This window comes from Chelon labrosus (assembly GCF_963514085.1).
Source record: "Chelon labrosus genome assembly, chromosome: 14".
NCBI lineage: Eukaryota > Metazoa > Chordata > Actinopteri > Mugiliformes > Mugilidae > Chelon > Chelon labrosus.
In genome coordinates, this window is record NC_140347.1 from 23,112,743 (window position 1) to 23,130,561 (window position 17,819).

General features: G+C 41.7%; 1 protein-coding gene across 2 annotated transcripts; it reads right to left on the reverse strand.

The window, feature by feature from the left end:
* Window positions 1-94: 94 nt before the first annotated feature.
* Window positions 95-16,627, reverse strand: snap25a (synaptosome associated protein 25a). 2 transcript variants are annotated; one of them, XM_084561054.1, is made up of 7 exons: window positions 16,546-16,627; window positions 15,026-15,067; window positions 10,618-10,666; window positions 7,084-7,201; window positions 2,750-2,869; window positions 2,050-2,194; window positions 95-392 (listed from the first exon to the last, which is right to left on the reverse strand). In XM_084561054.1, the coding sequence occupies exons 1-7, from the start codon at window positions 16,615-16,617 to the stop codon at window positions 324-326; spliced, it is 615 nt and encodes a 204-aa protein (XP_084417180.1). In that variant the 5' UTR covers window positions 16,618-16,627; the 3' UTR covers window positions 95-323. The 2 variants fall into 2 exon arrangements, with proteins under 2 accessions (XP_084417180.1, XP_084417181.1); XM_084561055.1 differs by lacking the exon at window positions 7,084-7,201 and adding an exon at window positions 7,428-7,545.
* Between the last annotated feature and the right edge of the window lie 1,192 nt (window positions 16,628-17,819).

Below are 17,819 nucleotides of genomic sequence, written 5' to 3' on the forward strand. Positions count from 1 at the left end.
TATGATATATAATAATATATGATATATATATATTGATAAAGAGAATAAAAACTTCACAGGTGAGCTAGAGAGCCATCAAGTCAGCACTATATACAACCTTTGGAAAGAATGATATACGGAGTATAAGAAATCATCTTTTTACGAGGACAATCATCTTGAAAAAGCTCGACAGACGACACACAGAACAACATTTACAATGGGCAGGGGAGGTGATATGTGCATGTGTGCAAACCTAGAAGGTCAATACCATGATGAAAGCATGTCAGCGCCTGTCGATGTGTGGCGCGGGAAGCCGGGACGGTCACGCTCCGGGAACAGGGCGTTTAGCCACTGCCCAGCATCTTTGTGGCGCGCTGGTTGGCCTCGTCAATCCTGGTCTTGTTGGAATCAGCCTGGAGGAGGAGGAGGAGAGGGTGTGAGGATGATGTTTAACAACCAACGCACAATTGTGGCAACAACTGAGGACATACTCTACTTTCAGGTATACAAATGATTCATCAATATTTAAGGATTTCATTTCTGGAAATGTGAAGACTACTTTGTATTAGTCTTTACACCTTAATGGTGGGAAATTTAATACATTTTGCACGCACTGTAATTCAGCTGTTAACTAAAAGGTTCAACTTTTGGATGTCAGGTCAAACTTTTAAGGAGAAGAGGGGATTTAAAATGCCTGCTATGGGTCCATTTATGATGACTAGCATTTTTAATGTTAAAAAAAAAATGTAAACGCTACAGACAACAAAGCCTCTTTATGAATTTGCTGTGCTTGTAGCTGCTCAGCCATTTATTGGGATCAGTAAGGTTGTGTCATCTCTTACCAGATCATATTTAAAAACAATATTAATGCTGGTGTAGATTAAAGGAACCGTATGTAGGATTGTGGCCAAAACTGGTACTGCAATCACTTTCAAAATACTGTAGAACGGTGTATCCCCTCAGCCTCCCCCCTGACTCGAGGTTGCCAGCTAAGCTGCAGGATCCAGCAGGAACGTAGGCTGCTACAAGGAGCTTCCATTGGCAAGTGACGAGTCCTACACAGTAAGTTTTTTTTTCTGTTAATAAAGTTTATGCTTCATGAGAGATGTTTTGCGAAGTAATTATGTATCGCAAAAATTTACTAATGGCGATTAGATGTACTGTAATACCACATTTCAGTCGGAACATAGATTGTTTTCATACCCTGCTAGTGGTGCGACAGCGCTTTTTATGAAAGCATTTAGCACGGGCGACCATGGAAAATCCACTGTCTATATGTACGGAAGCACGGGGCTTTTAGCCTACACCAACAAACATGGTAGAATATAGCATCCAAAAGTCGAGGGTCAATTCCATGCCATTCCGGACTTTGTCACGACGTATTTCGGATTCATAACGAGGTCTTTTAGGTTTAGTAACGTTATACATGTTTTATCCGACACGTTCGTAGCTGCAGCTGTGGTAACTAGAGCAGAGCTGGCAGAGATGACGAAACTCTACTGACTTCGTGATTAGTAGATAGCTGGAGGGTGGCGCCTCAGACCAAAACACAACATGACAACATCAACATCAGTTGAGGGCTGCAACTTTCACTTTTAAATGACAATATCCTGGCCGGACCACTGTTGTCAGTGATATAAGTATTTGAAATGAACATGATTTCTTCATGTCTAGTGACATATCAGGGCCATTTTATGATTAATTGAAATACATTTCTTACATACGGTTCCTTTAAATATAATTAAATAATTGTAAATACATCTCTAAAGCAGTTAATACTTTTTTGGATTCTGCACAAATAACACTCACGGCATTGATTATGTTGTAAAAGGATGAATGCAATGAATCTCTGGGAATGTTTAGTTGTGTCCTCTTGTATTTTCCAATTGTGTATTTTATTGTTTAACACTCTCTAACCCTAGACCCAGACCTCTAATAGTCTTTAAAACACATTCGTATTTCTAATCCTATAAGCCAATGTGGATGTAAACATGGTGTGTATAAGCATCATGTGCAGTAAATGTAACAAAGCTGTAACATCAACATCTCTTTGCATGTGTGTGTGCGTACCTTCTCCATGATCCTGTCGATCTGGCGGTTCTGGGTGTCGATCTCGTTGCCCATGTCCAGGGCCATGTGGCGCAGGTTACCGATGATGCCGCCCACCTGCTCCAGGTTCTCGTCCATCTCATTTTCCCGGGCATCGTCTGTTACCCTAAACACAGAAGGTTAGCTTTTTAAATACGGCACCGTCTGCAGGAACACCGGGTCACACACGAAGTACTGCCACCTGCATCTGTGACCCTCTCGTCCATATTCCACCTCTGGTCCTCTGAAGAGCAAAGTCTGACCTCAGGTCTGGTACAGTATCTGGATGCAAGCAGGATCCCATGCAGTGCAGTACTTCACCGCTGTATTCTTTTATTGTGTATTATTTAATGCTCATAATACTTACTATAACTGATTTTTGATGCCATTAACCTAATTTACAAGTGGAATGCAAAACACTAACTCGTTTTGGATGTCAGTGATCATGACTGCCATAACTAATAATTAATATTGTGTGATTGATCTTCTGAAGTCTGGAGTATTTCTTTAACTGTGTTGCTCCATCTGTACCACATTGGTACATGTGCCCAACTCAATGTCTGTACCCCCACTACATGGGTGCTTATATTCATCCATCCATCTTGTTTCATATCTCCTCACATCACCTTCTCATTGGGTGTGTTACGTGCTTTCGTACGTAAACCTCAAGCCCCAGCCTTACCTGCGGATGAAGCCTCCGCTGATGGCCATCTGTTCACGCTCGTCCACCACGCGGGCGGGCTGACTGGCCACCACCCCGTCCTGGTTGTTGCCCCAGGCCTTGCTGGCTCCGCTCTTCATCCTGGCCGCCGGCAGCGACGGGGAGGACGAGGGGAGACAGTTACTCAGACAGCTTGGCCGAGCGGCTCAGCATTTACCTCAACCAGGCTGGCTTCCCATTAGTCAAATCTACAAACAGAGCCTTGGATTTGAGGTACTGCAACAGCATATATACTGTATATATAAATATATATCAGTTTATGGTGTGATCGGCTGACACGAAGGTGTTAATTGGTTTCATGCATCCAGCACATAAATATATGGGGACTAGACTAACTCAAGCAAAGCATAGCAGGCATGGACTGGTTGGTAGATTGGGTTTAGTAGGTACAGGCTCATTCTGTAGTAACACAATAGTAATGTGTGTGATGTTATATCTGGCAGGTATATAACATGCTGTTCAGAATCAGGCAAGCCTCGTATGCTAAGTCACATCTGTCGTTTTGGTATCATCTAGACATGATGACTCACTGTGAGTATACCCTTCCATTTTCCTTTCTTTGTTTCCTTCTTAAGTAAAACTTCTTCTGTACTGTTGCAATTGAAAACAACACCCCACTCCCACAGTTAAATGTCCCAGTGTGACAGAAAACAGAGAAGAGACAAGCTTTGGGCAGACACACAACACAGAGTGTACAGGACTGTCACATTGTTAGGAGGGACGACGATTAATGCGGAGAACAAACTGCGAAATGACAAAAGGAAACAAAAAAAAAAACAAAACCAAACAAGAAACTGGAGGGAGTCAGTAGAGAATAACACCACGTTTAACTGGTCCTCCTGTAAGACCCCCTCCCACTCTTTCCCACACCCTGGGCTCTATGTTTTTAAATGTCACCACGTTCTTTCCAGGTTCTGGTCAGTCTGGGTAGCACTGAGGCAGAGGAGTGACTAGTGGCTAATGATTTTGACACCGACACATCCCTCAGCTGAAGAGAACGTCTGCCTCTATCTAAAGAGCAGAACGTGTACCGACAAATACAGCTGTGCTAACACGATTTGCAATCACAGCTCGGCTGCACGCTTTGGAAATATCACCTCACTATGCCTGTCAAATCCAGCACCGTCACATTCAGCATCTGTTTTGGCACCAGACGGTCGGGGTGAAGAGGAAGGTAATAGTTACAGTGTATTTTGTCATCTCGTCAGTTACTGTTTCACTGTGTTTACATCTCCAGGACATTAAGGCACTTTTAACAGCAGCACAGTTTTCACTCCTCAAGTCTCTATTATACACATATCTACACATATTTCTTCTTCATCCATTCAGCAACACTCTGCAATGTCTCTTTACTTGTATTACAGCGTTAGTTGCTGAGTTTTGTATAACCTTGGAGTGCTGTGTGGATGTGTTCTAGCTCTATCAGGGATGATGATGGCTCGGCCTCCTACACTGCTTTTATTAATAGAAATGGACTGAGGCATGGCTTCGCTTAGCTCCCTCTCCCTGCTGACACACCAGTGTGGCAAACACACACGCTACCCTTGTCTGAGTCCTTTCTCTTTGTATCCGTTTTCATCTTCTTTTGCAGCTTTTTTGTTGTTAGTTTTGTTGTGTTCTTTCTTCCTTGACATTGAATGTTATGCACCCTCTCCCCTCTCCTCTCCTCTCCTCTCCTCTCCTTTGCTATTTACCTCCCTGCTCTCTCAGAATGGATATAATGCACATCTCTAATCAGCTTTACCATGATTGAACTGAGATGATCTGATTAGATCCTAAGAGTCTACATGATCCCGTAGTGAAATTGAACTCATTCGCTCTAATTCGTTCCTTGAGTGACCTGCAAGTTGAGCTATCCACCAATCAGAGGCATCCAGGCAGTCAGAGGATGAAGGCATTAAGCACCAAAAAACCTCGAGACAGCTAATTCTGACAGACAGCCGGCATGCTGCAGGGATTAAGAAATACAGTGAGCAGCAGTGCTGAAGAAATCCAGCGAAAACATGTCGCTTTTGTCTTCCAACCATCCATCTATGTGCGCATTCGGTTTGAGTCAACCTCCCAGCAGGCTATCATGCCTCTGTCTGATATGGCTGACCTACATGTGAGCATGTTCCCTGCGGGAGAGGGAGCTTAGCAAACAGTAATGTTGAGCAGCCAGTGCAGGATGGGGGCTCATTGAGCACAACGCTCTGCAGGAGAGGTGGCACTGCAGAGAAACTGCAGCAGAACCAGTGGGGAGAAAAACAAGGCAGTAACTGGATGGGCTGGATCACCACACGGAGACATGTGAAGGCAAGGGTACGCACGGTACACGCGCAGGGGCACGATGTACCCATTTTGCACATCAGACCTGTCTACATCCCTGAAAATATCTCACTGCGCATGTGTCCTAACCCAGTTTCCAGCTACCAGTGACACCACAGATCACTCCCGTTTTTCCTCTTTAGCTTTGAATATTTGTCTTCTTCTGCTCTGTTCATTGCCTTCCTTCGAGCATTAGACAGCTTTGTAATGCTGCATATTCTCTCCCGTTTTAAAACCATTCCTTCTTCTTTCCATTCTGTTCCCTTCAGACTTATTCCGTTTTTTTTCTCTTTAGGTTTGGACAAAATCTATATTTAGATTTTGTCTCATCTATAAAACCATAAAATTACGGCTTGAGCCTTTATGACAGTCGTTTTTTCCCATAAATTGATTAATTTTTTTTAAAATAAAACTACAAAAGGAAGAGTATTTTGCCTTTGGGAAATGTTAGTTTTAAACTAAACCTTATTTCTTATTTTCGAAAAAAATACCAATTTATACATTGCGTAACAATGTCTACCTAAAAGTGTTCCCTTAACCAGAAGTACTGACCATACTCAATGAAACATGAAAAGATTTGTTCATCATCATCATCATCATCACCATCAACATCATCTTCATTGTTAACATCAGCATCATGATCTTAGCATCATCATGTGTAGCATTGCTGTTATGAGTTGCATCATCATGCATGCATGAGCATTCAGAGGGTCATGCTCGCCAGTCATTCCATGTCATTGGCGCTCGGTGGTTCAAAAAATGGTGGTGGGGGAGGGGGTGTTCAGGGGGGGAAACAAAACGGTCTCGTTGCCTGCAAAACAGTGAGGATCTACTGGATGTTAGAGCGGTGTGGTGGTGGTGGTGGTGGTGGTGGTAGAGATCATGCAGATGAGGAGAAGTGTCAAACAGTCCTGGACCAGGCTGGCCAAAGGCATCTTGGGACCAAGATCACTACATTTTCCAGCTGGAGTCAAAATGTTGAGATGATCTCAGTGCCAAGAAGCTTTGGGAGCCCCAGCCCTGCTCTTTTGGTTAAATCTGATGTGGTTTTACAGTTTAGAAAGCCAGCGGCCACAGTTATTGTCATTGTAGAAGTCCTCTCATCTCACCATCGATATAAATGCTACGAGTGGGACTTCTACAATGGCTACACCTGCATGTAGATGGCTCCCATTATAAAGGTGTTTGGAGAAGTGGAAGCTTAGAGAATAGGGCACTTGGAGAAGGGCACTTGATAAAAGGATGTTAAGAGAGGCACTTGTTGATGAACCATGGCCTTGGCTGAGTGGAGGACAGCTTATAGTATGTGGAGGACTGGACTTTATGAGATTTGGGTCTCACCAGTTTATTTGCACATGTCAGCCATGACGGCGTGCAAAAATGCATAAATCTCTGTAGTGGACATAGATGATTTATTGCACAGTTTGTACTTTGGAAGTACTTGTGCAACTTCTCAAGGTCAATCATGTAGAGACAGATGCTCATCAGTCTTGGAGGTAGAAATTCTGATATGGTGTCGGTGTGGAGGCCAATCCAGTGGAGAAGACACCACAAGAACCCAAGGCTGCTGTGCGTGCCCGCGTGTATTATGTGAATATGCATTAAAGTCAAACTGAAAATGTTCTGTTTTTCTCCAGTGATGGAGCAAAACCTCTTAATGATCTCCAGGGGAAGGAGTTTTTGATTCCAATGGCATGTTAAAAAAAGGAAAATACATCCAAACCATAGACTATATTCAGTTTGACTTTAAGTGTACTTTATTTGTGTGTAGGTGGAGATTTAGAATGACTTTAAAACGTGTCCTCCTGTGTCCACCTCGTAAGGATTAGAGAGGGCCAGAGTCATTTGTCATATTTGGAGCTGGAGCAGAGCGGACTATTGGCTGATGCCCATCGTGATGTCACTTCTACCTCGGTTATTTTAGATTTTTTTAGATATTAACTCTTATCTTTGAATGGCAGGCAGGCAGGCAGGCAAGCAGCACCTACTTGTTACATGGACAGGAGCAAAGACCACAGAATTTCCCTAGATCGTTCAAATTCTTTTCTGCATCCTTCATGTCCTTATTGATTTGGTCCATTCCCTCCTCGATGCGCTCCAGTTGCTCTGATTAAACACAAGTCATTTATCCCCCACAGAACGAAGCACGAGAAGAGAGAGAGAGGGAAGAAGAGGAGAGGCAGAGAGAGATAAAGAGAGGACAAAGGAGAGAAGACAACAACTTCAGACACTCACTATGACGAAAGAAAGTAAAACAAAAAAGAAAAAAAAAGGAAAAACTGGACGCCACCACATATGTAAAGAACCTTTGGGGCACGTTGTCAGTACCTACTTGTTACATGGACATATGAAAAGCCCACAGCATTTCCCTAAATCTTTTAAATTTTTCTCGGCTTCCTTCATGTCTTGGTTGATATGGTTCATGCCATCTTCAACACGATCGAGTTGCTCTGGTCAGGACAAAGGGATGACAGTAGTGGAATGAATTTCATTGACTGATTGACAGAAATATGAGTTATGATGAGCAGCAGCTGAGTCGGGTGCGTGTGCAGTCTGGTGTGTGAGATTAAGGCTGAGCGAGGTTTCTGTTGAGTGCATCGATTTGGTGGGAGAAAACACAATTATATGCACTGAAGGAATTTTTGGGCCAGAAAATGAAAAGCCCCAAAAAGATCAAATAATGACAGTGAATAATATTTCTCAGTCTACTAGGCGAATTCATTTGAAGCTGAAATCACTGTTAAAGGAACAGTTAAACATTTTTGGAAAGGAGCTTATCCACTTCTTAGATGATCAGATCAATACCGCTCTCAAATATGATGCTACAGTCAAGCAGCCAGTTAGCTTAGCTTAGCATAATGGGTTGGCTCTGTCAGGGGACATAATCTGCCTTCTGCCAGAAAGTTAGCTTAGCTTTAGGCTTTGACAGTAAGTGGAAAGACCATAATTTGTCATTTAACATTTCAGTATTTGCACGGATTGAATGTCCTGCTTCCTCTATTTCCATCATTAGCAAAGCTAAGCTAACCATCTCATGATATACTGGGAGCACAGCCATGAGGGTGGTATCAATCATCTCATTTAACGTTGTGCAAAGAAGCAAATACATGTGTCCCCCTAAATGTTGAACTATCCCTCTATTTGTTCCTTGAGAAATTTTCCTAGTGTAAAAGTTAAAGAATGAGACTTCGCTCTATCCCAGTTCAAAACTTTTGCAATAGCTTTAAAAGCAAATGCTTTCACGAGAAGAAAAAAACAAAGAAATCTCACTTGAAAGCGTTTTAATGTGGCGCCAGCATCATGCAACACTGACAAGGCTACTTTCTCCGTTTGTGAAGAATTTAGGATGTCGATCAAATTTATCCAGGTCTTGGCGTATCTATGACAACTAGCCTAGTCAGATTTCTTGATGTGGTAAAGCATCTACAAGAAACCCAAGTCCATTTACCTTTCAGCTTTGTTTTTTTTTTTACACGTCAAATTAAATTTCATGTGTCTTGTTACTGAAATACAACAAATGAGACTACCTTTTGTTTTTGGTCCGACCATGGTTTAACAGCTACTACATGAATGCTAGCACGGAATAATTAGCTTATTCATGATACATGGATACGAGTAGCTATATAATATTTACGGGCTGCATATTAAGGCTTGAACATGATAAACATACTTTTTTACAGTCTGCCACCACAGAGCACAAAATAAACCTGTCCTCTTTTCCCGAAAACTGCCTGTGTTCCTTTCTCTGGATTTGCAAATGTTCAGTGTAACTGAAAGGATTTTAAGTATGACCGGATTCTGGTTTATGAGCGCCAGGGCCTTTGTCATGCTGATGCAGTGGATGGTGGGCTGGTGAATCTCCCAGAGCACGAAGAATTTCCACCGTGGTTGTGATTAAAGGAAATACAGCGCAGGCAGAGTGTGAGGGTGTGAGGCACAGTTAAATATGGAGCGGATTCAGAAACTAGTTCACTGACTTCTTCAGATTTGTAAAATCCCTGGTTGTTATGCATTTATGTTAATATATTCAACCAATAAAGGATATTATGATGGGTTTGTGTGGTAGCTGCACTGAGCGTGATGCAGTCATTACACCCATTAGAGTGACTGTTAAGCAAAAACGGTCCATTGATATAAGTTTGTATTTGATTTCACCAGAAGCAAACCACTACAGCCTTTAGTATCTTTCTCTGGTATCAAGTACTGTAGAAATACAGGCTTTCTGCCTGCACAGTAGTAGTATTGTGGGGTCAGAGGTCAGCTTGAGTCCAGTCAGCCGTTGTAATTGGATTTTTGAGTAGAGATCCTGTAGGTGCACAATAGCACTAGGGACACTGTGAGGGATGAGGGAATAAATAGATGGTTGTATAAGAGACAGAATTTTTATCCCCATGAGCAAACAACCATGTTGGTGCAATTAAGGTTCCCCTCTTACAGGATGTAAGATGTCCACCCTTGTACTTTTTCAAAATATTTATGTTTAATGTGGCATGCTTATTTCATGTTGATGTGAACTGGTTTGCTCATTAGCTGCATCTCGCCAGGGATTGTACAAGTCATTATGTGGGTTGATAGACGAGTGGCGGAATATTTTGTCATTACCAGCTAAATCGATCGTTTTTCTCATCCACCTCGTGCACTTTTGCTCCTCCAGACTGGTAGCAGGGTGGAAAGGCCTGTTCAGCTGTTCTCAGAACTGTTTGAACATTTAGGCCTCCAGTAGGAAAAGGCTGAAGACAGCATTATTATAGCCATAGTGACTACTGTCAGGAGCCATATAGTAAGAGGGTGAATTCACAGAGGTGGTATTTTTGAGCCCAGTTTTTCTTCAATAATTCTGGAGAAGATTATAACACAAACAGATCTGACAACAGCCAAGAAATTAGACTTCCACCAGCTGTCACAGGTACAAGCACATTAACCCAGCTGATTTCTGGAAGAGTTGTAGGGTTTTGGCACTTCGGTGGCTAGTATTAGAAGTTCTTGACAGGATCTGTTAATATTTTGGCACTTTTGAGATCTCCTTTTGCTGTCTTCCTCAGCTAAGAAAAATCAAACAAAGCTGCTAGCAAAGTAAAAGCAGTTAGGCAAACCAAAAAGGAAAATAATGTTAGCCGAAGGAAACAAAAGTTAAAGGAAGCTGAAAGAAAGGAAACTTCCCCAAAGTTAAACTTGCAACCATCGCCAGTCAAATAAACCATGCATTAGATCAAAGCATACATCAGGAATTATTAGCCTAAAAAATCTATGAAAAAAAAATAATTAAAAAAACTATTAATTTGGCAATGCATTTAAATGATAACAAGCAACTGCATATGAAACAATTCATCCATTCACAGGTGTTTTGATATAATTGAATAATTTATAAAAATTATATAAATATATATTCTCACTTGTGGTGCTGCTAGAATGTGAATATATCACAATTTATGGCTTTTTCTAAATATTAATTCACCAACTCCAACGAAGTCAGTACAGCTATATGTTGACTAAACTCGCCATCTCCCCTCTCGTAGACTTACCTCCCTGCTCGTCCAGCATAACCAAAGTCCTGATGCCGGCATCTTTGCTCTATTCCCCGAAGACAGCCAGGTAGAAAGGAAAGGTGGGGGGGGGGGGAATAAAATGAAACAGAGGTCAGTAATGACGCAGCAAGGGCTTAATGAATTCCAAAAAGCCGCCATTAGCAATTTTCACATTTCATTTTCAGGCTCCACCAAAAGCTGCATTTTGTGCAAAGTTGGGAATGTATTATTCATTTCCATCCTCTGCATTTTGTAGCCTTAAATATTAAATTCCTCTAATGCGTTTAAACACAGGACAGAAGACAGTTTAACTAGGAGCTAACAGGGGCACTAGCCTTAAATCTACAATTGATTCAACCACTGACATAGCTGTATGCTAAATGTGAAGCTACAGCCAGCAGGCAGTTAGCTGTGGTTAGCATAAAAATGGAAGTAGTGACAAAAGCTAGCTAGACACCAGCTATGCTGTAGCCTAGCCAATAAATGGTTTTAGTACATGTGTCGAACCTTAAAACAAATCTATAATTGATTTAAATTGGTTTAACTGAAAGGGATTTTCTTTAAATTTTAACATTAGAGAGCTGTCCACTTATGCTAATCCAAGCTAATCTAAGATGAACTAAGATAAACTGTACGGGCTCAAGCTTCAGTTAGCATACAGATGTGAGCATTGTATCATTTTTCCAAGCGTTGTCTCAGCAAGACAGCAAATAAATTTCAAATTAACGCCTACTTAAAATCTATGTAGAAGAAGTGAATTACAAATTTGCAACATGAGCTTTAACCATTTGTACTTTACTGTATTTTTGTATTTTAAAGCTTCATTAGCTACACCTATTGTAAAGGCAACGTCATAAAGACTAATTTATTATCAGCACACCCCGAGAATCATTTGTTCGTGTTCCTGTAGTGGAACAAATTAGAATATTTTGCTTCCCCATCTTCAGCATGTTGGAAGTATTAGTATTGATAAGAAGGTTCAAAGGTCATGTGGCCATTACACCTTATGCCGGAAACATGGAAATAGGCCCCAGGAGATTAACAATACTGATGCTGACAGTGAATGAGAGTTCTCATTAAAATGAGAACACTGAAATTGGATTTCTTACAAAAGACACAATTAACTATACAAAATCCCAACACCATGTACAATCTAAGACTCTACTATTATTACTACAACTATTTTTTTAATATAACTGTGTGTTGATTTTCTTTAAGCCTTCAGATTTATATTGAAATTCTTCCCAGATTGCATTCAACAATAAAGCTATTAGTGACTAAAAGGCTGGGTTGGAGACAGATTTTGATGCTGACAGAAAGAGACAGTCAAGGGACAGGATAGCGATACTTGCTTAGACGCAACTCTTCCTCCAAGAAATGCAATATCGCTGCACTAAGACGTGGCACCTGGCTCAGCCTGATAGGCATAAATAAGATTATGGTGTATCAGTGTATACACTCACAAACTCCTGCATGCTGCGGTGCACACATACACACCATTACACACTCACCACCCCCCTTGCCTCCTCAGCAGTTTGGGAGGAAAGCCACATTGACGTTTCAGAGAAGAATGGGGAGCAATAAGGATACTGGTGTATAAATTATTCTGTGTAATTCAGCAATCCTCTGGCCAAGAGAAATCCCAAAGTAGAAATGTGTCCCAGGGGAAACCCAGGAATATTCAACCATGATCCCGTACAGGACTGGGGATGGTTCAGTGCAGCTTCCTTAATTCATACTGGTGGTGCAGATAGGCTGGAAGCTTTTAAAGTAGCTCAAATGATGGATTTCTGCTTTTGAATAGATGTCATTGTTATTAGTTTAAGGTTTGCTGTTCTTAGATGGGAAAATCTAGGAAATTATTCTCTTTTTTACTTATGATAAATATTGTATACTTCTTCTCATGCTAATTTAGTAGTATTTGTATCTTATTGTCCAAATATTCTTTTAATAGACTTCATGCCTTCAAGACTTGTTGGCCCGATAACTGTGGAGCCACCAAGCTAAAAGAGTTAATTCCACACTGTCATGCAGATCAACACTCTTTTACAGCTGAACAGCTTAAAGTCTCCATGTAGGACGTAATCGACAGCTTGTAAGTGCTCACAGAGGGAGCTTCCTAGCTTTAGAAAAGAAAGACTGTCTCAAGCGTGTTTGAAAGACCTGAAGTTAAGTCAGTAAGAAACAATAAATAAAATGCATAGTTGACAGTATATTTTTTAATTTTAATATATAAATCAGTGTATATGTTGCTCAGTTCCTCCATTTTCTCATTCAATAATATTTCCAGTAGTGGCTGACTGTCACTTCCTCCATTCTATTAGGTTTTTAATGAGATTATTTATTCTGTGTCAGCCTCCCTTTCTTCTTCTCTCCCCCCTCCTCTGCCTGCCTCTCCTTCAGTCCCTCCCTGCCTGCAGTGTAGTTGTAGGGTGGAGCTGCGTGGTGAGATATGTGGACTGATGATCGATATGACCTTGAGCGCTCCCCACCCTCAGCTGCCCACATTCCTTCCTCTCACATCACTTCACCCTCCGTTGTGTTGCCTTCTTCCCTCTATTTCTGTATGTTTTGTTGCTGTGTTCCCTCCCAGGTTATTACAGTATTATTTATAGGCATGAATGTTTCATGAGCATAAAATAGAAAAGAAAAATCCACAGCGTATGTGCGGGTTTTCGCTCACTGTTCATTTCCTGTAATGTGCTATTCACACCATCGCTCAGCTGACTCATGGTTCTGCCTGCAGAGCCCTAATGGATACAAGCACTCAGATCAGAAGAATGCTGCATATCTTAAAGCTAAACCTTGAATTTAAATTCAGTAGTTTCAAACATCACTAACATGATGAACACTTAATCCCCTCTGCCCGCTGACAAGTCATCTCTAAAAAGTATTTTCAGCTTAAGAATGATGTTAAAGTAATCATTTGAGATTCTGGGAAATATTCTTGAGCTCACCTTCTTATTGAGAATAATAATATAAAGAGATCAGCCACTCACATGTCTGTCTATTAAAAAGGAAAAATAAACTCGTGTGCTCATGTCAAAAAAGTAACTGAATATAAAAGTGTTGCTGTTTACACTCTTTGTGCAAAGCTAATGCACAACTCAGCAAATGGGATCCGTCTTCTCGTCTACAGTAACGCTAGTCAGGAAAGAAAACAATCATTGTTCCCAAAATGTAAAACTATTCCTTTAATTGTTAAGATATATGCTTCTGCATTGGCTCTTTGCAGATCCTAGGCTAGGTAAAAGTAGTGTCTGGTGTGTCGTTATTGTACTGTAATTAGTCTGCGGCTAGTCAACTGTATTGAGCTTCTCTGTGTGCTTCAAAAAGTTGAAATTGGCGCTAAAATATTTTAAACAGCAGTTACTTTTAGTGAAATCACTGTAACACAGAAAAGAGAGAAGACATCTGAGTAGATGGTGGAGAGGAGGCAGGAGGACGGAGATTTTTTCTGTGCTAGTCTGGCCACTGACAGATGAGGAAAAGCTAGTCAGACCACAGTTGTTGAGGCCTGCATCGCCACAACATGTAGTCACATTCTTATGGAGACGCAGACGTTAGGCTACAGCTTAGGCTACAGAGCTATACTATACCTACGGCACACATCTGACAAAGAAGCACAAATGTAACTTCAGCAGAGAGGTGGCCTGTCCGAGTAGCAGAACATTCATCACTCTCCAAGTTAGTCTCTAATTAGTTTTTTCATATCAGTGTGAGATTTGCTTTTTGTTTCTGTTCATTTTTAACATTTTTAACTGCTTGTCACTGATTTCCTGTAATGCCAACACGTGTCCACGCAAGATGTTTCTTACTGTCCTACCAGTAAACATTCAGCTCAGCTCCTGTTGTCTTCCTCTTGTGTGCTTGATGTGCATTGTTGAGAGTGTCATGCTCGTAAACTGTAGCTAGTTCTTCTTTGTTGAAAAATAAGTAAAATGAAGGCATTGTGGAGACACTCTCTTGACAATGCCATCTCCCTAAAGTCCACAATTAAACCAAGACTCAAAAATGTACCGTCAAAGTGTAAAGGATCTTATCTATAGAGTTGTACTAAAATCCCAGTGGCTGCTGTTTGTGTGAGTAACTCATCTGTTCCCAAACTGCTCAAACTTTTAATAACAGTAATACAATTACAAGACAGGAACATGATTAAATACCCTCATAGTTGTAATATTCAAACAACTAAAACTGTAGGAATTTGATACAGTGCATGAGTCTCAATGATTATACCAAAGGCGTAGCACAGTTCATTTGTACCTCCTAATGGAATGTATCGCAGCTCGTACTACTGTACAAGCAGAAGAACTTAGTTTCCAAGTCTCAGATTTAATTATTGTCATAAACTGTATATTAAACTTGTACACCAATGAAAAGCCATAATTCAGAGTGTTCCTCTTACCTCTTCCACCAGCTGCAGCATACGACGAGTGCTTTCCAGTGACTGTGGAGCAATAAAAGACACGGTTAGTTTCAATTTGAGATTACCGGGCGGCTTTAAATACTCATCGAGCAAGGGGACACTGTTTCTAAAAACGATCTGCAAAATAAAAATAAAAAAGCACAGTCATGTGTCCACGTGTGCTCATTCAATCGCGCGTAAGCGAGCGCGTATCAGAACAAAGTGGAGTCAATTTGAACAATCAGCAGGACACAACAAAGGATCAATATCTGACATTTATCGAACTCCACTCACAGAGACCGGCTGTCTGCACTCTCGCTATTGAACACATCCAGCCTTATGATGGGAATCTACCAGAAGTATCGGTGACTTATTTCTGAGAAGTTGATTCAGTCAATCAAGAGAGTGCTTACATGCTGTATTTGATTTACTCAAGAATGCAGTGGCCATGCCAATAAAAGTAACTACACCTTTGTGATAAAGGCAGACAGTGATCTCAGTCCACCTGACTGTAGGATGTCTTGATACATAACTGCACTTTCCAGTTCTCTCTCTAGGAAACGTGGAGCTGCAGAGCACAGCACGCCACCCTGTGATATCTTGTCCTTCTTACAATGACACAGCTTCGTCTTGCTGTGCCCGCTGCGAGCTCAGTGTCCGGGGTGGTAGGGGTAGATTAAGAAGGGGAGTTGGGTGAGCAATCAATGCCAACTCTGAGCAGCCATTTTTGATGCAGCCACTCTTCCTCTTCTTCCCGCGTCTGTCTCTCTTTCCCTATTTTCGTCTTTTCATCCTCATCTTCATTTTCAGGTCCGGCAACCAGAATTGACACTTGCGCTGAAATTTTACCCCTCGATCACATGCTCTTTGACTCAAAATGGCTACTATATGTGCGGCCACTGTCTCTCTGTGGATCTGAAAGCTCATATAAGTGAGCACAACAGAGGAGAAAACTGTTATTTCGACACCGCCATTTTGTGCATGCCCCGTGTTCACGCATGTGCGTGCGTGTGCACTTAATATTCTGCTCAGCTGTGCCACTGTGAGTCATATGTGAAGCTGGAGGGGCGTAGGCTGATCTGCTCTGGGCCATGACAGAGAGTTCTCTGTCTCTTTCTGTGTGTCTTTCTAACATAGACGAATTCCTGCACATAAACAGGGACACACTGATGAAGTCTGGTTTGCAGAGAACGTGCTTGTGAGCGTGCCCACTTGAGTCACGGGCACTGGCGCAGACACTCGCAAACAGCCACAGCCCAGGACAGAAGGTAACATGGTCCTGGTTATTTCTATCATTATGCATACGCTTAATGAGATTGGGCGTAGATAACCTTCTGTCTGCATACTGATGTATGCTTTGTGTTATATGCAGAAGCTATAGTGTATTTTTTATTCTCCAGAATCTTCTTCTTTTAGATTCTCATTTGTATGCATATTCATGTGCTCAGCTCACATCTCTGTGAGTAAGTGTGCATGCATGTCATCATCAAGTCCAACTGCGGTGAGTGTGTTGTTCTCACCTCATCGGCCAGCTGGTCGGCGCGTTGCTGCATGTCTGACAGCTCATTGCGCATGTCCGAGTCATCTGCCATGGCTGTTGTATGTGGGGGGTGGAGAAGGTCTCCAACAGGGAAGAGAAGATCCTAGTGGGAATCTGGGGAGGGCTGGAAAACAGACAAAAAGTAAAGCTTTTAGAGATGGACAGCTGGATGCTGCAGTTTAGTCAGCTTAGACCGCTGAGGTGAGGCATAAACAGTCTCAGGACGATGGATAAGAATTTGATATGAAAGTATGTGTATATGAAAGAATAGAGAGCATCTAAGATTCAAACCTACAAAATCATACTTGCATGTACCGATCGGATCTCTTTGAACAGTTGGAACGGAGGATTAACAGCAATGCTGAGCTTTTTTGAAAATTGCTATATACCCATAGATCACAAACAACCAAGCCCAGTAACAACAGCAATGAAAATGTCCACTTCCAACATTATATATATAGGAAGTGCGGTTTTCTGCAATGAAAACTAAACCGACTGGACACGGGGGACATGCTTCAGGTGTTGCTGCCTCTCATCAGGGCGCGATGCTACCGTCTTGTTGATATACCGTATATGTTTGTGCGTCTGTGCGCGCGCCCGTGTGTAATCGCGTGTTTATCTTTAATTCATACACATCCATCACTGGGCATGTGTCCAGTCAAGATGCCCTTGAACAAGGTGATTAATACCTCCCTCCACACTGGCTGCATGTTACATCTAGAAAACAGCAGCTGCTAGAAGGTGAAGGTACACAATGGAAAATGTATTCCTGAGTGGCAAGAAAAAAAAAGAGAATGAAAAAAGCATTGCACGGAACAAATAGCACGCATGCTGTTAAATCATATATTAAAAGTCTTTTAGTGAAACACAAAAGAGGTGTCTAGTTGGGAGCTACTGCCTCCCAAGTCTCTGTTTACTGTTGCAGGTGGTATAATGGAGGATTAAGAAGCTGCAGTCACATTGTTTGTTTGTTGGGGAGTGAGTGATGTTTGCAGAGGAATTCAGCCTCAGACAGGGGGTTGACTGGGATTTCGGAGGATTAGCCACACAGAGGCATAAACAGGCTGTTAGCCCTGTAGCTGTGATCATTTCCTCTCCTCTGTAGGTCATGAAAGGCTCCTCACTGACCGAACAGTTGGACATCTCCAGATGTAGAGTTACTGGGAGCCAGCGCTGAAGTTGATCATGAAACAACTTGTCATGTGTCAGATGAGTTAGAGATTATCAGTGGATATGTCTAGAGGACATTAAAGA

Excerpts from the sequence above, each read along its gene's own strand:
- snap25a (XM_084561054.1), bottom strand. The coding sequence starts at position 16,617 with ATGGCAGATGACTCGGACATGCGCAATGAGCTGTCAGACATGCAGCAA. Across the intron at positions 15,068-16,545 it reads CCGACCAGCTGGCCGATGAG|TCACTGGAAAGCACTCGTCG; the intron begins GTGAGAACAACA and ends ATTGCTCCACAG. Across the intron at positions 2,195-2,749 it reads AGCGGAGGCTTCATCCGCAG|GGTAACAGACGATGCCCGGG; the intron begins GTAAGGCTGGGG and ends TTCTGTGTTTAG.